The sequence below is a fragment of the Cyrtonyx montezumae genome, unplaced genomic scaffold, assembly GCF_038088225.1.
Source record: "Cyrtonyx montezumae isolate F1298 unplaced genomic scaffold, pur_monq_1.0 scaffold_14, whole genome shotgun sequence".
NCBI lineage: Eukaryota > Metazoa > Chordata > Aves > Galliformes > Odontophoridae > Cyrtonyx > Cyrtonyx montezumae.
The window spans coordinates 2,762,190-2,778,898 of record NW_027071870.1 but is presented as its reverse complement, the minus strand read 5'-3'; the positions used below and the strand labels follow the sequence as shown (position 1 = coordinate 2,778,898).

General features: G+C 37.8%; 1 protein-coding gene across 5 annotated transcripts in view; it reads left to right on the top strand.

The window, feature by feature from the left end:
- Positions 1-12,965, top strand: part of ANKIB1 (ankyrin repeat and IBR domain containing 1) — an 80,900-nt gene extending 67,935 nt beyond the window's left edge. For 3 of the 5 annotated variants that reach the window (XM_065731256.1, XM_065731255.1, XM_065731254.1), the window contains exons 12-20: positions 3,361-3,495; positions 4,043-4,129; positions 4,213-4,279; positions 4,669-4,814; positions 6,029-6,207; positions 6,690-6,741; positions 9,895-10,006; positions 11,365-11,498; positions 11,857-12,965. In XM_065731256.1, coding sequence (XP_065587328.1) covers positions 3,361-3,495; positions 4,043-4,129; positions 4,213-4,279; positions 4,669-4,814; positions 6,029-6,207; positions 6,690-6,741; positions 9,895-10,006; positions 11,365-11,498; positions 11,857-12,609 — 1,665 coding nt within the window. In that variant the 3' untranslated portion in view covers positions 12,610-12,965. The remainder of the gene's footprint in view (positions 1-3,360; positions 3,496-4,042; positions 4,130-4,212; positions 4,280-4,668; positions 4,815-6,028; positions 6,208-6,689; positions 6,742-9,894; positions 10,007-11,364; positions 11,499-11,856) is intronic. The other 2 variants (XM_065731257.1, XM_065731258.1) reach the window with 2 other exon arrangements.
- Positions 12,966-16,709: the final 3,744 nt, after the last annotated feature.

Sequence of the window (16,709 nt, the reverse complement as noted above, 5' to 3'; positions counted from 1 at the left end):
CCTTGCTACTACACAGTACTCAAGGCCCAGTCTCACTAGAGCTGAGTAGAGAGGGCCAATCCCTTCCCTAGTCCTGCTCACCACACCACTGATAAAAGCCAGGATGCTATTGGCTTTCTCAGCTGCCTGGGCATGCTGCCAGCTCATGTTCAGCCAGTGTAACAGCATGTTCAGGATGTAACAAAACCTCTTCAGTTATGTGGCAGCAGTTGCTGTCACTGAGCTAATCTCAAATCTAAGTATGGCTTAAGGCTTAAGAAGACTTCAGCCGCTAAACTCTGTTGTGGATAGATAATTTAGTACCATTCTGAAGTGCTGGCTGACAACCACAGTTCTATTCCTCTTTAATGTTGTTCCTTATAAACAGCTTAAACTGTCCCTAAAACAGTCAGCTTCCTTTTGTGATGGAGAAACCTCTGCAAACAGAAGCTGCCTCCCCTCAGCCTTGTGGGGAGGGAAAGGAATGGTGTCCTCAGGATCATCACAGGGCTCAGATGCAAGGTACAGAGGACATCTCCCTTGTCTCTTCCTAAAGTAAGGATCTGTTCAAGAGCTTCAGCCTTTGCTGCAGTAAGTTCTGCTGAAGCCAACTATGTAGTGAGTAGAGAGTTGTGACTGCTTCTTACCAGCTAGCATGTACCGTGGTGTAGAAAGGATAGAATCACATTTTGGTATTTAAGCAGGCACTGTGCAGTTTTATGAGCCTGGTTTCTAAGGCAACAAGGCTCATGCAGTCCCACTGTCTCTCACTCCCCCAACTCTAGTAGTTTTCTAACCTCCTGCATACTTTGAACCAGATACAGGAGGGAGTTCACAGATATTGATTTACTGCAGGTTTCATGAAACTTGGTAGCTGTGTTGTGCAGAGGCTTAATTTGTACTGCCACCAAGTGAGAGGCTGAAATACCAACTCAGCAGCTACCTGCTCAGCTGTTCCCTCTCCTGCTTGGTTCAGACAGTGGCCAGGCAGCACATACCATTGGTAAACCGTAGCCACTGCAGCCTCACAGATAGCTGATTGCAGAGGCATGTGAAGCACAACTCTGGATTTTGGGAGATGTACCCAAACTCCAAACAGATGGACACGCTTTTGAATGTTTAATGAGAGTTATTACAGAAAGGTCCTGGAACACTGGGTGAGCCTTGGGTTATTGAGGGGGCTTTTGGTGATGTGAGAGATTGGAGGATGCATATGGTGGAGTGATAATAAAGGCAGACTATTTGGAGAGGTGGCATTATTGGAGTAGGACCATATACACACAAATTAATAGGAAATCAAGCTTTCATAGTTCTGTTGCTTGTGGAACAATGTATTTCATACTGTTTTTTTTGTGGTTTTTTTTTTAATAATGTGACCTTTTATTATATTGTTAATAGACAATGCAGTGATAGACAAGACTTGTGCACAACTTTTCTTCTACTTAATTCTTAGCACTCATCTTACTATTTTGTAAAAGCAAGCACCTTCAAAAAGCATTTAAGAACAGAGAAGGTGCAGCACAATAGCAAGAAGAAATACCTTTGCATTGCTTTTTAGAAGAAAATCAACATCACAGGTGAGACAACATTAGCAAAAGTACAGTGCAGGAATTGTAATATATTTCATTGAACACATGAAGCCTCTACTTATTAGCACATCTGGTATGGACTAGCTATTTCTGGAAAGGTTAAACTTAGCAAAGGTTGGAAAAATGTGGCTTAATTTATTGAATTCCAACAATAATATTTACAGCTTCTTATTACTTCACATAAATTTTTGCTTCAGTTTTTCAGGATTTTTCCTTCTTCATCAGTAAAACAGAATAGGATTGACCAAATCATAGTCTTTTGCCCATCTATCTATAATCAGCTTCCAGTTTTGAAATAACCCAGTTGAGAATTCAGTGTGAGTTGAGAACAATAGTTCAGTCTTCTCTACTGCAGAGAAGCCTGGATAAGACAGGTAATGTGTTAACTGTGTTGATAGCCTTCTACTCAGTAAACACAGAAGAGGCTTAACTTAAATCATTCTTGTAAGTTTGTGTTCTGTTTTCAGTTGCTTGCTTTAGTAGTTGCTAATACTATTACTGTTTTACATCAGAAACACCATGTGACCAAAATACTGGTAATCACATTTTTTTAGTTGCTATTTGGAAACAGGAGAAGAAATGTGTATTGCTGGGCTCTTCGGGAGGTTCACCATTGTCCTTGTGAAAGTGCAAGGGGAAATTATTTCAATCTAAAAGAGGGGAGATTTAGACTGGGTATAAGAAAGAAATTTTTTCTAATAAGGGTGGTGAAGCACTGGAGCAGGATGACCAGAGAGGTGGTGGATGCCCCATCCTCTGTCCTCAGAGACATTCAAGGTCAGGCTGGACGGTGCTCTGAGCACCTGATCTAGCTGTAGGTGTCCATGCTCATCACAGGGGAATTGGACCAGATAACCTTTAAAGGTCCCTTCCAACTCAAACAATTCTATGATTGCACAATTAGTGAAGATGGTTTTCACTTAAGCTTTCTGTTTTCTTTAGGCTTATGTTTTTAGTTATTTCTTAGATGAAGCTAAGTACGCCCTTTCTACATTACAGCAATTATTAAGTCATACTATTTTTTTCACATTCACTGCACTACAAAGATACCAGCAGGGTTGCAGCTGAGAACAGATTTCAGAAACACATCTCTTGAATTACTGGTATTGATCACTGTGCAAACAGACTAGGATTGAGTGAGAAACTGTTCTTCCCTGTCTGGAGAATATCCAGGATTCTGAAAAACACTTCTTTCCAAACTGGAAAAAAAAGTCAAAACGCTGAACGTTTTTGATTAACCAACAGCAAAAGAAAATGCAGATATGATCCATTGAAGAATTGCATTTACATAAGTGTTTTGTTTTGAGTGCTTTACAGTCAGAGGCACATTCATGTGTAAACTATTAGTTTCATTTTATGGATTGAGAAATTAAACTTTCTGATAATTCCACTTTTTGAATGTTGTTAAATTTCACCCTTTCTCATTATCAGTTTCTGTGTTACATTAAAAATTTGACTGTATTTTAAAAAGCAAACAAAACAAAACAAAAAAAAAAACAACACCCTAAACAGGTCTAATCAGCTCTATCATTTGATTTACTTCATATACTTACAGCTTAACTTGTAGCTTCTACATGACCTTGTCATTTGGGGAACAAAAATTCTGACTTCTGTGATTGGATAACCAAGATCTTCTACAATACATGAAATAAGAAAAAGGCTCCACAGCAGTTATATTTAGACCATAAGTATGACGGTCTCAGAATGATACTAGTTTTTCTTAACTGCATACCTACATTGTATCAGCTTCTTTCTTTTTTTTTTTCCTGTTTTTTTCTATTTTTTTCTGAAGTGCAAGTATGACTTTTGCTGGATATGCTTAGAAGAATGGAAAAAGCACAGCTCTTCTACTGGAGGATATTACAGATGTACTCGCTATGAGGTTATTCAGCATGTAGAGGAACAGTCCAAAGAGATGACAGTAGAGGTAACAAATAAATATGTTTGCTTACAAAGCAGAACTAAGGCTGCAATTTTGTGTTTAGGGTAAGTTTAGTCAAAATTCTTCTGAACCAAAGTCTTAAATGGGAAAATAGAACCTTAAATATAACCAAAAGACAGAAAGGAAACACTACTTACTTGTGGATAGAAGCATAAATTTGGTTCTTCATTTGTCTTTGCTAACAACCACTGGTTGACTTGAGACTATTTAATTTACTTTCCTGTGCCGTGGTTTCCTTTTCTGAAATGGGTGTGCTGGTACTTTATAATTCTTTCAATTTCAGAAGATGTTTTAATTTTGGCATTTGGAAAGTCTGCTTAAAAACAGTATACACGCAGTGCATTGACTCTAGTTATAGAGTATTTTCAGGTTTGGGAATTCAGAACTTACATTTGTCTCTCTGTGCATAGCACTTGTCAGCATTGTGTATAATGCTCCACGTTATATTCACATTCAGTTATGGGATTGTTTCTAACAATGATTGTTAAATTAAACCATTAGATTTGTCTTAGTTTGTTTTCTTCTTTTCCAGGCTGAAAAGAAGCATAGGAGATTTCAGGAACTGGATAGGTTTATGCACTATTACACAAGGTTTAAGAACCATGAACTTAGCTACCAGGTATGGGACAAACCATATTTACTCATTCTTGTTTACATTTCATTCATTAAAAAAAAATAGCATATTCTATTTTCTTGTTCTAGTTAGAACAGCGCCTTCTAAAAACAGCCAAAGAAAAGATGGAGCAGCTGAGTAAAGCTCTCAGTGGAAGTAAGTGGAATTTGACAGTATTTGCTGTGTACTGTGAACTTGATTTGGAATCAAATGTGTTATGGCTTCACCTTTTATTTTGAATTGAGCTCACATTAATCTGCTGTGTGATGTGATCCCTCCAGTACTGGAATTCATAAGCAGTGGATGAAAGCTAAATGTACAGTGAATCTTATGTATTCCAAACAAAGAGAAAGGAACATTAGTAAAAGAGAAGCTAGTATTTTGTGCTCACTTCTTAGAGTAAGAAGACTGCATACTCATTGAGAACCTGCTGCTGTGCTGCAGCAGTTCAGCTGACGTGCACATTTTTGGTGGAAAAGTCTTACACTAAAAGAAATGCTGACATCAGCAGGAGAACATTTTCACAATGTTTTATCATCTTCCAGCTGAGGGAGGCTGTCCTGATACCACATTCATTGAAGATGCAGTACAGGAGCTTCTAAAAACTCGCCGCATTCTCAAGTGTTCTTATCCATATGGATTCTTTTTGGAGCCTAAAAGCACAAAGAAAGAAATATTTGAACTTATGCAGGTAACACATGAATATAAATTGCTTTTCTAAGGTTATGTTTTTGGTAGTATTAGTTATCAATTTTTTGTATCCATATTTGTAGTGCAAAACTGATATTTTGTATTTGTAACCAAGTCTGAAAAAGTAGTGGATTTTAATACTGTATGACACAGTAGCACTTAGCTCAGTTTTACAGTGAGTGAAAAACAACGCTTTGATGCACTCAAAGAGTAAGGACAGGTGGAAAGGGAAAAAAAAAGAAAGAAAATTGTTGCTGTTAACCAACCACCTTTTAGCTGAACTGTAATTTTGTGCAAGCTTTGTAGCCCAAATCCAGACAGCCCTCTCCAAGAAGCAGCAAGTAGAAGCAATTGCATCAGGGCTTTCATGCTTCGGAGGAGGCTTGGACCAGGGGAAGGGATTAATCTGAGGTAGGGTGGAGCTTCTATCAGGTCATTTTCTACTTGTGTAGCTCCTATTTCCTGTCTTGCCTAATGATGTGTCTGATGAGTGGGTGGAGACAAAGCCAGGAGAGTACCTGGGTCGTGGTGACATCAGCTGCAGGGGCTGCTGCCTGCTTTCCTTTCCCTTAGGATCCCCAAAGATGTTCAGTGCATGTATGTGTGCAGGGAAGCCCTACTGCAAGCTGTAGGAGGAGAACGTTTAGGTCAATAAAAGCATAGGCAAGATATTTGGAAACCCCAAATGGCTTCTTACGCTTGGAATAACTGGGGAACTGAAATTCAGAGAGCAGGAGTTTGAGTGTGTGGCTGCACGTATGGGTTAGTGTTGGAGCCAGGACACAAATGACGGTGGAGACGCTGAGGCCGTGCTAACATTTCAGGCCTTCAGAGCACGCTTCCAGACATGCACTGACCACTTTGGTCTTGCTTCGTCATTCCCCACCTCAGAATCTTTACTGATGAATCAAGACTATTGTTTCAAATAAGATAGTGAACACCAAATTAAAAAATTATTCTTGTCCGATAAGTTTAAATAAAAGAAGAAAGAAGAGACAGGCAGAAAAAAAAAAACAAAAAAAAAAAAGAGGTCATCTTCCTAAGCAAGCTGTGATTTCTATGGTTTTAATAATTATATGAGAGCTGATGTTTCAGAGAACTGCGGAGCCTCCTATTTGGGCGGTATTTGCAGAAGAAAGGAAATAATTCAGTTCAGTGTGTATGGTGTAGAGCTGTGCCTGATTTCCATTTCATTTTATTCTTTGTCTGTTGCAGACAGACCTGGAAATGGTCACTGAAGACCTTGCACAGAAAGTAAACAGGCCTTACCTTCGGACTCCTCGCCATAAAATCATCCGTGCAGCCTGCCTTGTGCAGCAGAAGCGGCAAGAATTCTTAGCCTCTGTGGCCCGTGGTGTTGCCCCTGCAGACTCTCCGGAAGCACCCAGGCGCAGGTAACGCAAACAATGCTGCCAGACTCAAAGAAGTTCATTTGGTAACTGTCAAAGTGAGGTAAAGTGGAGGTGATAAAACTGGTGGCCACAGATCGCCAGATAGTTACATTTTCTTTGTCGTTTGATCATCGTGGGATTGCAGCTTTTCACAGGCTCAGATATGCATAGGCTGTTAATCAGCCTCTATTTGTCAATGGAACTGCAAATGAGAAACCTCTACTGGCTTATAAAATCACATCAAAAGCTAAGTGCAAGAAATGCCTGTGAGCGCTGGGGTTGAGATCTGGTGGGGTGTTTTTTTTCACTTCTTTAGTACTCATATGGAAATTTCATGGTTTTCTAAGTAAGTTTTAAGGTAATAATTAAAGGAGATGAAGTAAGAGTGGCAGAGTTGCACTGCTCATACATGAATAGGTTTTGCAGCTATTTATGTTGTTCATACTTTATTTCATCTCTAAACTGTATTTCTCTTAACTTTATAGCTTTGCTGGTGGAACGTGGGATTGGGAGTATTTGGGATTTGCATCCCCTGAGGTAAACTATTTCTTCTTACATATTTAAATTAGTTCTGCATATTCTAGAAACACAGGTATGATTGTGGTCTGCATGAGGAGCTTATTTTGATTCAAAGCATCTCAAGTTGGTTTAAGCTTACCATTTTATTTATTTCACAATAGAAGGAAATATATATTTATGAATACCTAACTGTTCAGTGACACTAACATGACTGTAGTTAGGATGACATAATTTTCCAAATCCATGACCAGTTTTAGAATAAACTGGTTTTTATGTGCTGGACAGCCTTAAAAGACTAAATATATAATATATACGTACATTACTTTTCAATGCAACATTATTTCAGTAGAATTTGACTAAGTCTAAGAAGCTTTCATCCTTCTGTAACAACCCAAGAAAAACTTACAGGCATATACCAAATATTGTTAACTATTGGAAGTGTTTCTTTTTATTTGCATGTATTGAATCAGGACAGAAATTGCATACTTAAATGAGATGATCTTCTGGCATTTAATCAAGAATGAAAATAACAGTTTTTAAATGAATATTTCACTATTCACATATGGGAAAAGAGTCTATAATTTTCAAGACTACAGTAAAATGAGAAGCTTCCTATAAAGCTTGCCTTTATTATCTTAATTTTATTTTATATTTTGAGAACATTAGATTAAAGCATTAAGTTAGAAAGAAGCTTTATCTCAGCATTTCCTTGCTGCTGTTTTTTTTCTAATTAGTCATTTTAAAGCATCCTGGAAAACTCCATGTACACTTTTCTATATATTTCCTTTGCTATTGTTGGTGAGCATCATGCTGGTGAGAAAATAGCTTGTTTCTCTACAAAACATCAACTTGCTTCTCCTGTCTAGTTCCTTTAGTCCTTTCCTTGGAAATAATTCCACATTTTAAAATACCACACTCACTGTGATGGTATTTTATTGCTAGTGGAACTGGTTGTGAGAAGAAGCTGATAAGCAATATGTTGATAAGCTATTCAGCAGCAGGTGCCATTGCAGTCATGCTTATATGATAGCTTCTAAGTTCTTATGATTTGCCTAAATGTGGCACTGCATTATGCAAGTTGGCTTCTTTGCTACGTTGAGATGAAGGATACTTGCAACCACCTATGCTAAATGAATTTTGTAGAATTAATATTGGTTATCTTTGTTTATTTTAGTGATTTTTTTCCAATATAAAATGTTTGATGTAGAGCTGTACTTTCACAAGAAGATCTGCGCATAACAGAAGATTATCACAGAAAATAAAATCTCACTGGTCGTAGCAAAGAATGGTGATTGTTGGGGATGTCCTTGTGTGAAACAATGATGTTCCTACTCAACAAAATAAAAGTTCCTCAGCTCACATGTATGAAATCGTTACAAGTAAACAGAAGTAAAATTTTAGCTGTAGTAACTGAGTTGCATATTTCATGCATTAAAGAAAAAAAATAAATAAAAAAGCGAGCAAAAGTGTAGTTAAGAACCTATTGGTAAAACCTATGATTCTTTTGAAAGCGGATGAAAGATAAGATGTGATATGACCTATAAACTTCAGCATTCAGTGATCTCATCTCATTATTCCTTATTCATAGTGTTACAATTATATGTGTTTACAGATAATTCATTTATATTATTTGATATCAAAATTTCATTTTCTGTTCTTTGGGGGTGTGTCTTCCATTTAAGGAAACAGCACTCCTTAGGAACTAGAAAAATAGTTTTTAGAATAGAAGAAGAGAATTACTTCCTACTTGCCCTGTTTTTTATCCTGTCCCACAAGTACTATTAACCACAGCTCAAGACAGGTTACTGAGCTAAATGGACCTTTCATGTGGTCAGTTACAGTTATTTTTCTGTTCTTACAGTTTTCATGGAACATCTTACGTAGATAAAAATCTTCCCACACTGATCATTTCGTGACAGTTCTTTTTAGGTTGTGTGTGTCATCATGAATAAGAACTTGATCTAGAACACTTAATGAAAAGACAACATATCATTATACCACCATCAAAATTAATAAGGTCATTGTGTAAGAGAAATGACACTTGTTGATTTAGATGTTGATATTCTAGGATACAGACTAAATGTAAGCAACATTAATAGTAATATTATCTTTAAGAAATGGTTTGGTCAAAGGAGACCTTTGGATTGCAGATTTTCCAAGGTGGATCTTAGGGAAGAAAGGAACAGTATTCCTTCTGAAGGGAAAGCTACTTACCTGTGTGCATGATTTTATTCCCTTGTGTAAATTAATGACTGCAGTTAATTAAAGACTGTACCTACACATCAAGTACTAGCCAAAAAAACATGTGGAAATTTGTGTTCAAGCAGAAAATTAGTCTCTTAATATTAGCAGATGTACTTTTCATGGAAGTGGGAATAAAGATAAGTAACCCTTGGGATCTTAGTGTAATGTAGTAAGAAGTTAATTTCTCCCATAGATGCTGCACAAGCTGTCATTAGGAAATACATACAACATGAGAAATTATAGTCTCCAAGAGTTCAGATCTGTGAGGTGTGGCTTATTATCAGCTCAGATTAGGCAACAGTAGATTTGTAATTCATGGAATAAAAATCCATCAAAGGTTGCTCAGTAGGAGAGTATCAGCTGTGGCAGTTCCTGAGCCTAAAGCCTGGGAAAAAATATAAAAGGTACCAGTATGTATCAGATGTTTTTCTATATTTTGTCCAAAGATATATTCTATTGGCCATTGCTGGCAGCAGGACCCCGGCATAACCTGTCGGTTGAACTCACATTAATTGCTTTAATGTTCTAAAATCATTGGGTATATGTTTACAAAGAATGTGTGTGTATGTATGTAAAGTTCAGCATCGAAGTTTTTAAACAAAAAACGTGTATCTGGAATTCTTTTAAAAGGAAGATTGCAAGTATTAAAATGTTGGTAATGCCTCGAGTATTTTTGTTTGCTAATTCATCATTTTATAGATTTAGGTTTACCTGGTGATTGCTTTTTGGCTTGGGTTTTGTTTTTTTTTTTTCTGAAGTATGTTGCATGATACAACCTGCAATTTACTTTTCCAAAACCAGGTGATTTTATAATAAAACTATAAAATCACACATTTTTATAAAATTTTATAAAAAATGTGTTGCTTGTTGCATCGGAAAAATATTACTGCATGCTGCCCTGTATTTTGTAACCTTTGGTTTATGCAGGAATATGCTGAATTTCAGTATCGGAGGAGGCACAGGCAGCGCCGACGTGGAGACATGCACAGTCTGCTGAGTAATACTCCAGATCCTGATGACCCCAGTGAGAGTACATTAGGTACGCTCCTGCCTGGGGCTGTTTATTCTCCCTTGCTGCTTCAGAGGTTGCTAGTAGCAACCACGGTGTTTTTCTTCTTTGGATGTGTTTTAAATGAGTTTCAAATACTGTTGTGTTCTACAGAATGCAACATTATGCCTTATTCTTGCACTTCTGTATGCGATTTTAGAAGAGTTGCTGAGTTGAATTGTGGCTGTTGCACTTTTTATTTAAAGAGTAATGCCTTGATATGTGCAGTAACAAGTCCATAGCTATTTAGACAGGCTTGCTTTCCTGAAGAAATTTTGAAAAACACATATTTCATGTGCTAGTCTTATCTATAGACCAGGTTTTTTAATACATATTAAAAGGGCCAGTCGTGCTAGAGTCTAGACAAGATTTCCCCCTGCTACAGGATTCCTGGATGGTAGCCATAAGACTGTATTACAAAACCCTGCTCAGAATCTCCTGCATTGGCCAAGTACTGGAGACAGTCTGGCATGAGCCCTGACTGCCAGCACGCTGCTCTCCCAGACAGAGCTACGGCTAGCAGTGAGCTAAGGTCACTGTCACTTGGCTGTCTGTGCTGTCTGTGTCCTGCCAGGAGCTTTTGCAAAGGTACAGAAATAGCTCAAATCCAAATGGTCTTCTGAATCTGCTTCTTCAGGGCTTCCAGGTATGTGCTGCACAGATTCTCATTTCTGTGTCTCGTGAACTTAAGCCCTATAGCTTGTATTTTATGAACAAAGAGATGAATTAACAAATGCACTCTTTATTTTAGAAACAGGAAAAAGAATTCTGTTGAACTTTGGTCTTTCGTTCTTGCTAGTTAAATGCAAAACCATCTTACTAGTTTGAGAACTAGAATTTAACTAAACACTTGGATATAGTAGTGACAAACAATGCGTACTGTTAATGTATAGGGGAGAGTTAGTTTGTCTACTGTGTTTCCCTTAGAGATTAGAAGTGGAAAATTCCATTTCTCAAATTCAGAATGGTTGTATTTATTTTTATTACAGAGTAGTTTATTTGAAACTGTATTTTATTCCTGTTTGTTGCTGGTTGTTATAAGAGGACAGTAATGTTAGTGGTTGCTGCCTGTGAGCTTATGCTACTGAGACCGTAGCACATGCTTTCATAGAAAGAAAGAATGCTATTGTGAGTAGAAAGGCACGAATGAAACAGACAGCAGTGTTTTGCCCCCAAGTAAGAGTTGGTGTAAAATGAGTTGTCTTGGATTATTCAGTTCTGAGTGAATAAAGGACCAGAATTACATAGCTAGTATGCAAAAGGAAGGCAAGAGATTCTGTCAGTAAATAATAGTGGTGAGGGCTTTCTCGCTTGTTCTTCAAATGTATTTGTTTGAATTGCCCATACAGACACTCAGGAAGGTGGCAGTAGTAGAAGACATGGCACTTCCATGGTGAGTTCAGCTTCTATGGGTATTCTGCACAGCTCTTCGCTTCATGACTATACCCCTGTCAGTCGCTCTGAAAACCAGGATTCTCTGCAGGTATCTCCCCTAATCTCTTCTCCATTCCCTCTGTTTTGCTTGCCTGCCTCTGCTCTGCTTTTCTGTGTCATTTTGTCTCTGCAAATTTTCTTAATTCTTCGATGAGAAAGGGAGAATCTAGGACAACAGTTGTACAATTGAACGTACAATTGTACGTTCTCACTGGTAAGAATTGCTGAATAATTGTTATTGTAACAATAATTAGCTTTTAATTTGTGGGCAACTGTGTCAGTAAAAAATGCTTCCGATAAGTCACATATGTCAGCTAATCATAGATTTGAGAGCAAATTACTTCTAGTCTAAAACACGTTACAAGATGCAAGCTTTATTCTGAAAGCAGCCTTATGCGTTTCCACAGGCCCTGAGTTCTTTGGATGAAGACGACCCAAACATCCTGCTAGCTATTCAGTTATCACTCCAAGAATCTGGCTTAGCCATAGACGAAGAAACTAGAGACTTTCTGAATAACGAGGCATCTTTAGGAGCAATAGGTACCTCTTTACCTACAAGATTGGACTCTGCTCCCATAAGTATAGATAACCCAAGAGCTGCTTTGAGCAGCTCTGAGCTGTTGGAACTCGGTGACAGCCTGATGAGGCTGGGGGCAGGCAGTGATCCCTTTTCAGCTGATCGACTCCATTCACATGCCTGCAGCGATACAAGAGGTGGATTATACTCAACATCTAGTGATGCTGATTCCAGTAGTCAAGATCCCAATACCAATGAAAACCTTCTTGGAAATATTATGGCCTGGTTTCATGACATGAATCCACAGAGTATTGCTCTGATCCCTTCAACGAGTACAGAAATGGATGAGGATTCACAGCAACCCAGTACTGAAGATGGGTCAGCAGGGCAGGCAGATGTTAGAGACGCGGGGTTGGTGCTTCAGGAAGAGCACGCGCTATTTGAGGATGCACTCAAAAACGAAGGCAGAGGAACGCAAACAGAGGAAAGCACTTCTGAAGAAAACATTATTCCAGGTGAAACAGTTTCACAAGGTGGTGAAAACACCAGGGAGGTAACAAGCACCCTGGATGCTTCAGGAGATGCTTCAAGTCAGACTCCTCAAACCTCAAGTGAATGGATTGAACGTGTGCATCTGGTATGAACAGAAACTAAATCCGGAGTCAATGAATGGCGGTGACAGATGGTACAGTATGTGGAGTAAGCGTTACGGAGCCTTTGATCCACATATTTACAGCTCAGTTGTAACCACTGACGTAACAACGGATATTTAGGGGTTCTCTTGAATTGTAGTTCTTTGTAATAATGTGAACCTTTCAAGGAATATCCTTTGCATTTAATTTGGTAGTACTTGCCTCTTCGCTCACAAGAAAATGGAATAAGTAGGTTGTATTCCACATTCCTAATACAGTGCAGCATCTGTTTAGCCTTAGGTTGATGCTCCTTAACTTGAAAGTTCAGATTAAAGGCTTACACTGATTATTTTGGTTGTTTTTCTTTTTTTTTCCTTAAGAAATAGTTTATTCCGGTTTTTTTTTTCTTTTCTTTATTTTTATTTTTATTTTTGGAACTCATTTTTTCACCAAAATAACATTTAGCAATTTATTTGGGGTTTTTTGGCTTTTTTTTTCCAGAACTTTTCCTTACTCGTTTGTCATTTTTGTTAGCAGTGTGAACTGAGGTATTTAATGCTTCTCTTTAGTACTGCTCCAGGAACAAGCTTTAGGGGATATTCCTTCACATTAAAATCAAAGATTTTTTCATGTCTATTTACAGTCCAAACGTGCCAAACTGTGAATAGTTAGCTGGCGGAAGCCTGATCAAACAGTGCAGTGTTACTCTTATCAAACTAATCCCACAATTCTTAGCAGTGAAAGAAACCACTGGGTAGCATTGCTTCTCTAAATTTAACTGGCATGTGTTGCCATGGTGACTGCATTTAATTAAATGTAGCCTGTATCTTAAGTTAATAAAACCTAATGCTGCTGTTAAACAGTTATTTTAAATATTAAAATACAGTCAATTAGCAACAGCTATGCTGTATTTTAAGGGACACTTTAATGGAAGTGCAATCATAGTTCTTTGTTTTCATAATTCTACAAAGCATTCTATGCACTGATAGTGCAATTACTTTTAACGATAACATTTTATAAAAACATAGGAATACAGACTTTTCATATATTAGCCAGTCCCACAGTTCAAGTTCAGATAACAGATTCTGCTCAACATGTTACGGTGCCTTTGCCAAACCCAACTGGATAGTTGCCACAGTTAAACAAGTAATTCAATTTCAGTGTCTGTTCTGGAGTAACTATGCTATTAATTGCAAAGACCTCCATACAACCACCCATGGCCTTGCCTTTACAGTAAATAATTAAATGTTTAACCAGTGTTTTTGCATAAACAAAACACTGCTAGGTATTTGTTCAATTGCACAATATTCATTTGCTGTGTGATTACTGTTTAGTGTTAAAAAATACACACAAAAAACCCTCTTCCTAGTCGTCGTACCGTGAAAATAAGAAAAAATACTGGTTTTAGATTTGCTTAAAAGCATCAGTCTACAGTTAGTGAGATACAATGGTACAGTATGTAATTCCAACTAGAGTAAGTTGTTGAAATGGCTGTTTTAATCACATATAATCGAACCTTCTCATAACAGAAGCAAATTACATACACTCCATTTTAAGTTTTGCATAACTGTTACCAGAAATTTCTTGATATGATATAAAAGTTTATAACTACTGAGTGTGTATAGGCAAGTGTCATGATAGCAAAGTTTATGTATTGATTACTGTGAGTTCAAGTGAGTGTTTTGAATTCATGCAAATCCTGCTTTTGAACCTTGCAGTCACGAGGTTCATATCAGTAAAAAATGAAGTAAGAATATTTTACCCTTACCCCTAAAGAACCTAGATCATTTTGCAAGCATCTTTAGAGAGAATGGAATAGGATAGTCTCAACTCATTTACCAGCTTTTCCTCTAGCTGCCCCATTCCTGACATAATCATAAACCTTTGGAAATCTTTGCAAAATACCAATTTAAAATTGTTCTACGGTATGAAATCCTTCAGCTAAAGCAGTTCTTTGTTGAACTATCAACATGAATTGGTCCGAAAGTTGTTTAGCTCACATAGTAGCTTCCTTGAATTTCTGGATAGGAAGATTCTCACAAAGATTGTGTGTCTTGCATTGAGATGTCTTGCAAAGCTACAGTACGATACGTAAGAGTGCTCTCTGTGAAGATAGTGAAGTTTGTGGGTTCTGGTTTTTTTGTAATTTGGTTAGGTTGTGCAGTATATTCATTGTTTCCGTGTTACTCTTATGAGCATGAAATTAGCCTATTAAATTTGTATTTTCTTGGTACTTATTTTAACACCATAGTCATTGACTTTACAATTCAAAAATAAAGTTTGGCAAGACTATTTTGTAAACCTGTTAATTTTATAATGTAAAAAATTACTCTAACCTTGAATTGTTATTTGCACTTTCATAGTCTATACTTGATACATTCCCACTTTATATACAAGTAGGATACTACAACCATGTAGATGTTTGGCCAAATGAATGCTGTTAATAATATGTAAAATTCTTTGATTAAACATTTATTACTTAAACTAATTCCGTTCTGTCTTATCTCAGATTTACTGTAGCAGATTCTCAACACCAATGATATTAGTTTTTAGGGTACGTTCGGTCCCGTGCCAGAATAGCAGGGAACCGTACGCTGGATGTTCTGATTTGAGAGTATAAGATACCTACTTATATTCATTAAGTTTTGAAAACCTTTTATTTATTTATTTATTTATTTATCACATATTTTTTATTGACAGGGCATTACTGCTCACAAAAAACGGTGCTGAAGAATGTGGAGGGGTGGTACTGATCCTTGAGGAAGATACCATGAATCTGTGGAACTGACAGCTTATGAGGCTAATGCCTGAATGCTGCATAGAACACATGGTTGTCTGAGTAGTGCTCCCAAACTGTGCCCTATCCAGCCTCCGTTGTTAGCAGGAAACTCCTAACTGTCCAGACAAACACTAAAGTATTCTGTTCATTGCTACATTAATTTAATTAGCTTTCTTGCAACAAACATGCCATGATACTGGAGAGTTTCTAAAACCCCTTGTGCAAAGTTGGATTAGTCACTGCAAGGCACTGCCCATCACTGCTGCTGTGATGTCGCTCAGGACGCTGCAATCAGCAGAAGACAATTTTACTAAGAGAGGGAGTATCATAAGTGAGATTTATGTTCTAGTGGCAGCTAGAACATACTAGTACATACTCAAATTTAATACAGATTTTCAGAGGTGTTTAAAATCACAACACGCTTCAAAACTGGACACCCATAGGGCCCAGTTTCAGAGCTCTCTTTATCAAGGCTGTCTTCACAATTGTGATTTCCTCCTCCTCTTCCAGCACACACACATCATCCCACTATAATACAGGGGCTGATAAGAATGGAATCCAATGCAGATACAATGATAGCTTGTTTCTTTACTGAAAATTATCCACATAATCTACTTGTTATTACACAGCATAGTGATTACTGTTCTTAACAACTCTCCTGCAGGTCAGATATGCACACTTGAAGGCTGTTGGGAAGCCAGTGGTGGTGCAGAACTGAGTGTCATTTGTAACCTTTGTTCCTTTTATCTAAAGAGTAGAGCATAATATGACAACAAAAGGGAAGAGGCAGATCCCCTGTTAGCACTCATGAGATGTGTTTTCTGTCAGTCTTTGTACAAAGGTAAAGGAATGAATGAAGACCTAACTTTCTGCAGTGAAATGTTTGCATTCCACTTCAAAAATATGCAAGAATGGAATCTTTACTGTTCTCCAAATACAGAACAACATGAAACACTTCAAGCCGTTCAGAAAGACTTAATGAAAATAGACCAAAGGAGTAAAAAACGTATTTTCTGCACTGCTTTAACATTTCAAGCACTGCTACATCCCAAATCCTCATCAGGTTTGGCCGGAACACCCATGTGAATTTATGGGACCCAGCAATAACTCAGTGGGTGACTCTACCTAAAACCTAGCAGGCAGTGTTCTTCCACCACGATTCCTTACAGAGGTAACACAGCAAGCAGCAGGCTTTAGTCTGACTGCAGCGCATGCATGCACTTGACTCTTACAGCCTGGTAGTCATCAGCCTTTCCTGGGGAAACTGCAAGGGCAGGATTCAAGAATGCAGCCCTGGGCAGTGTAGTATATTGCCATAAAAGTGCAGATGAG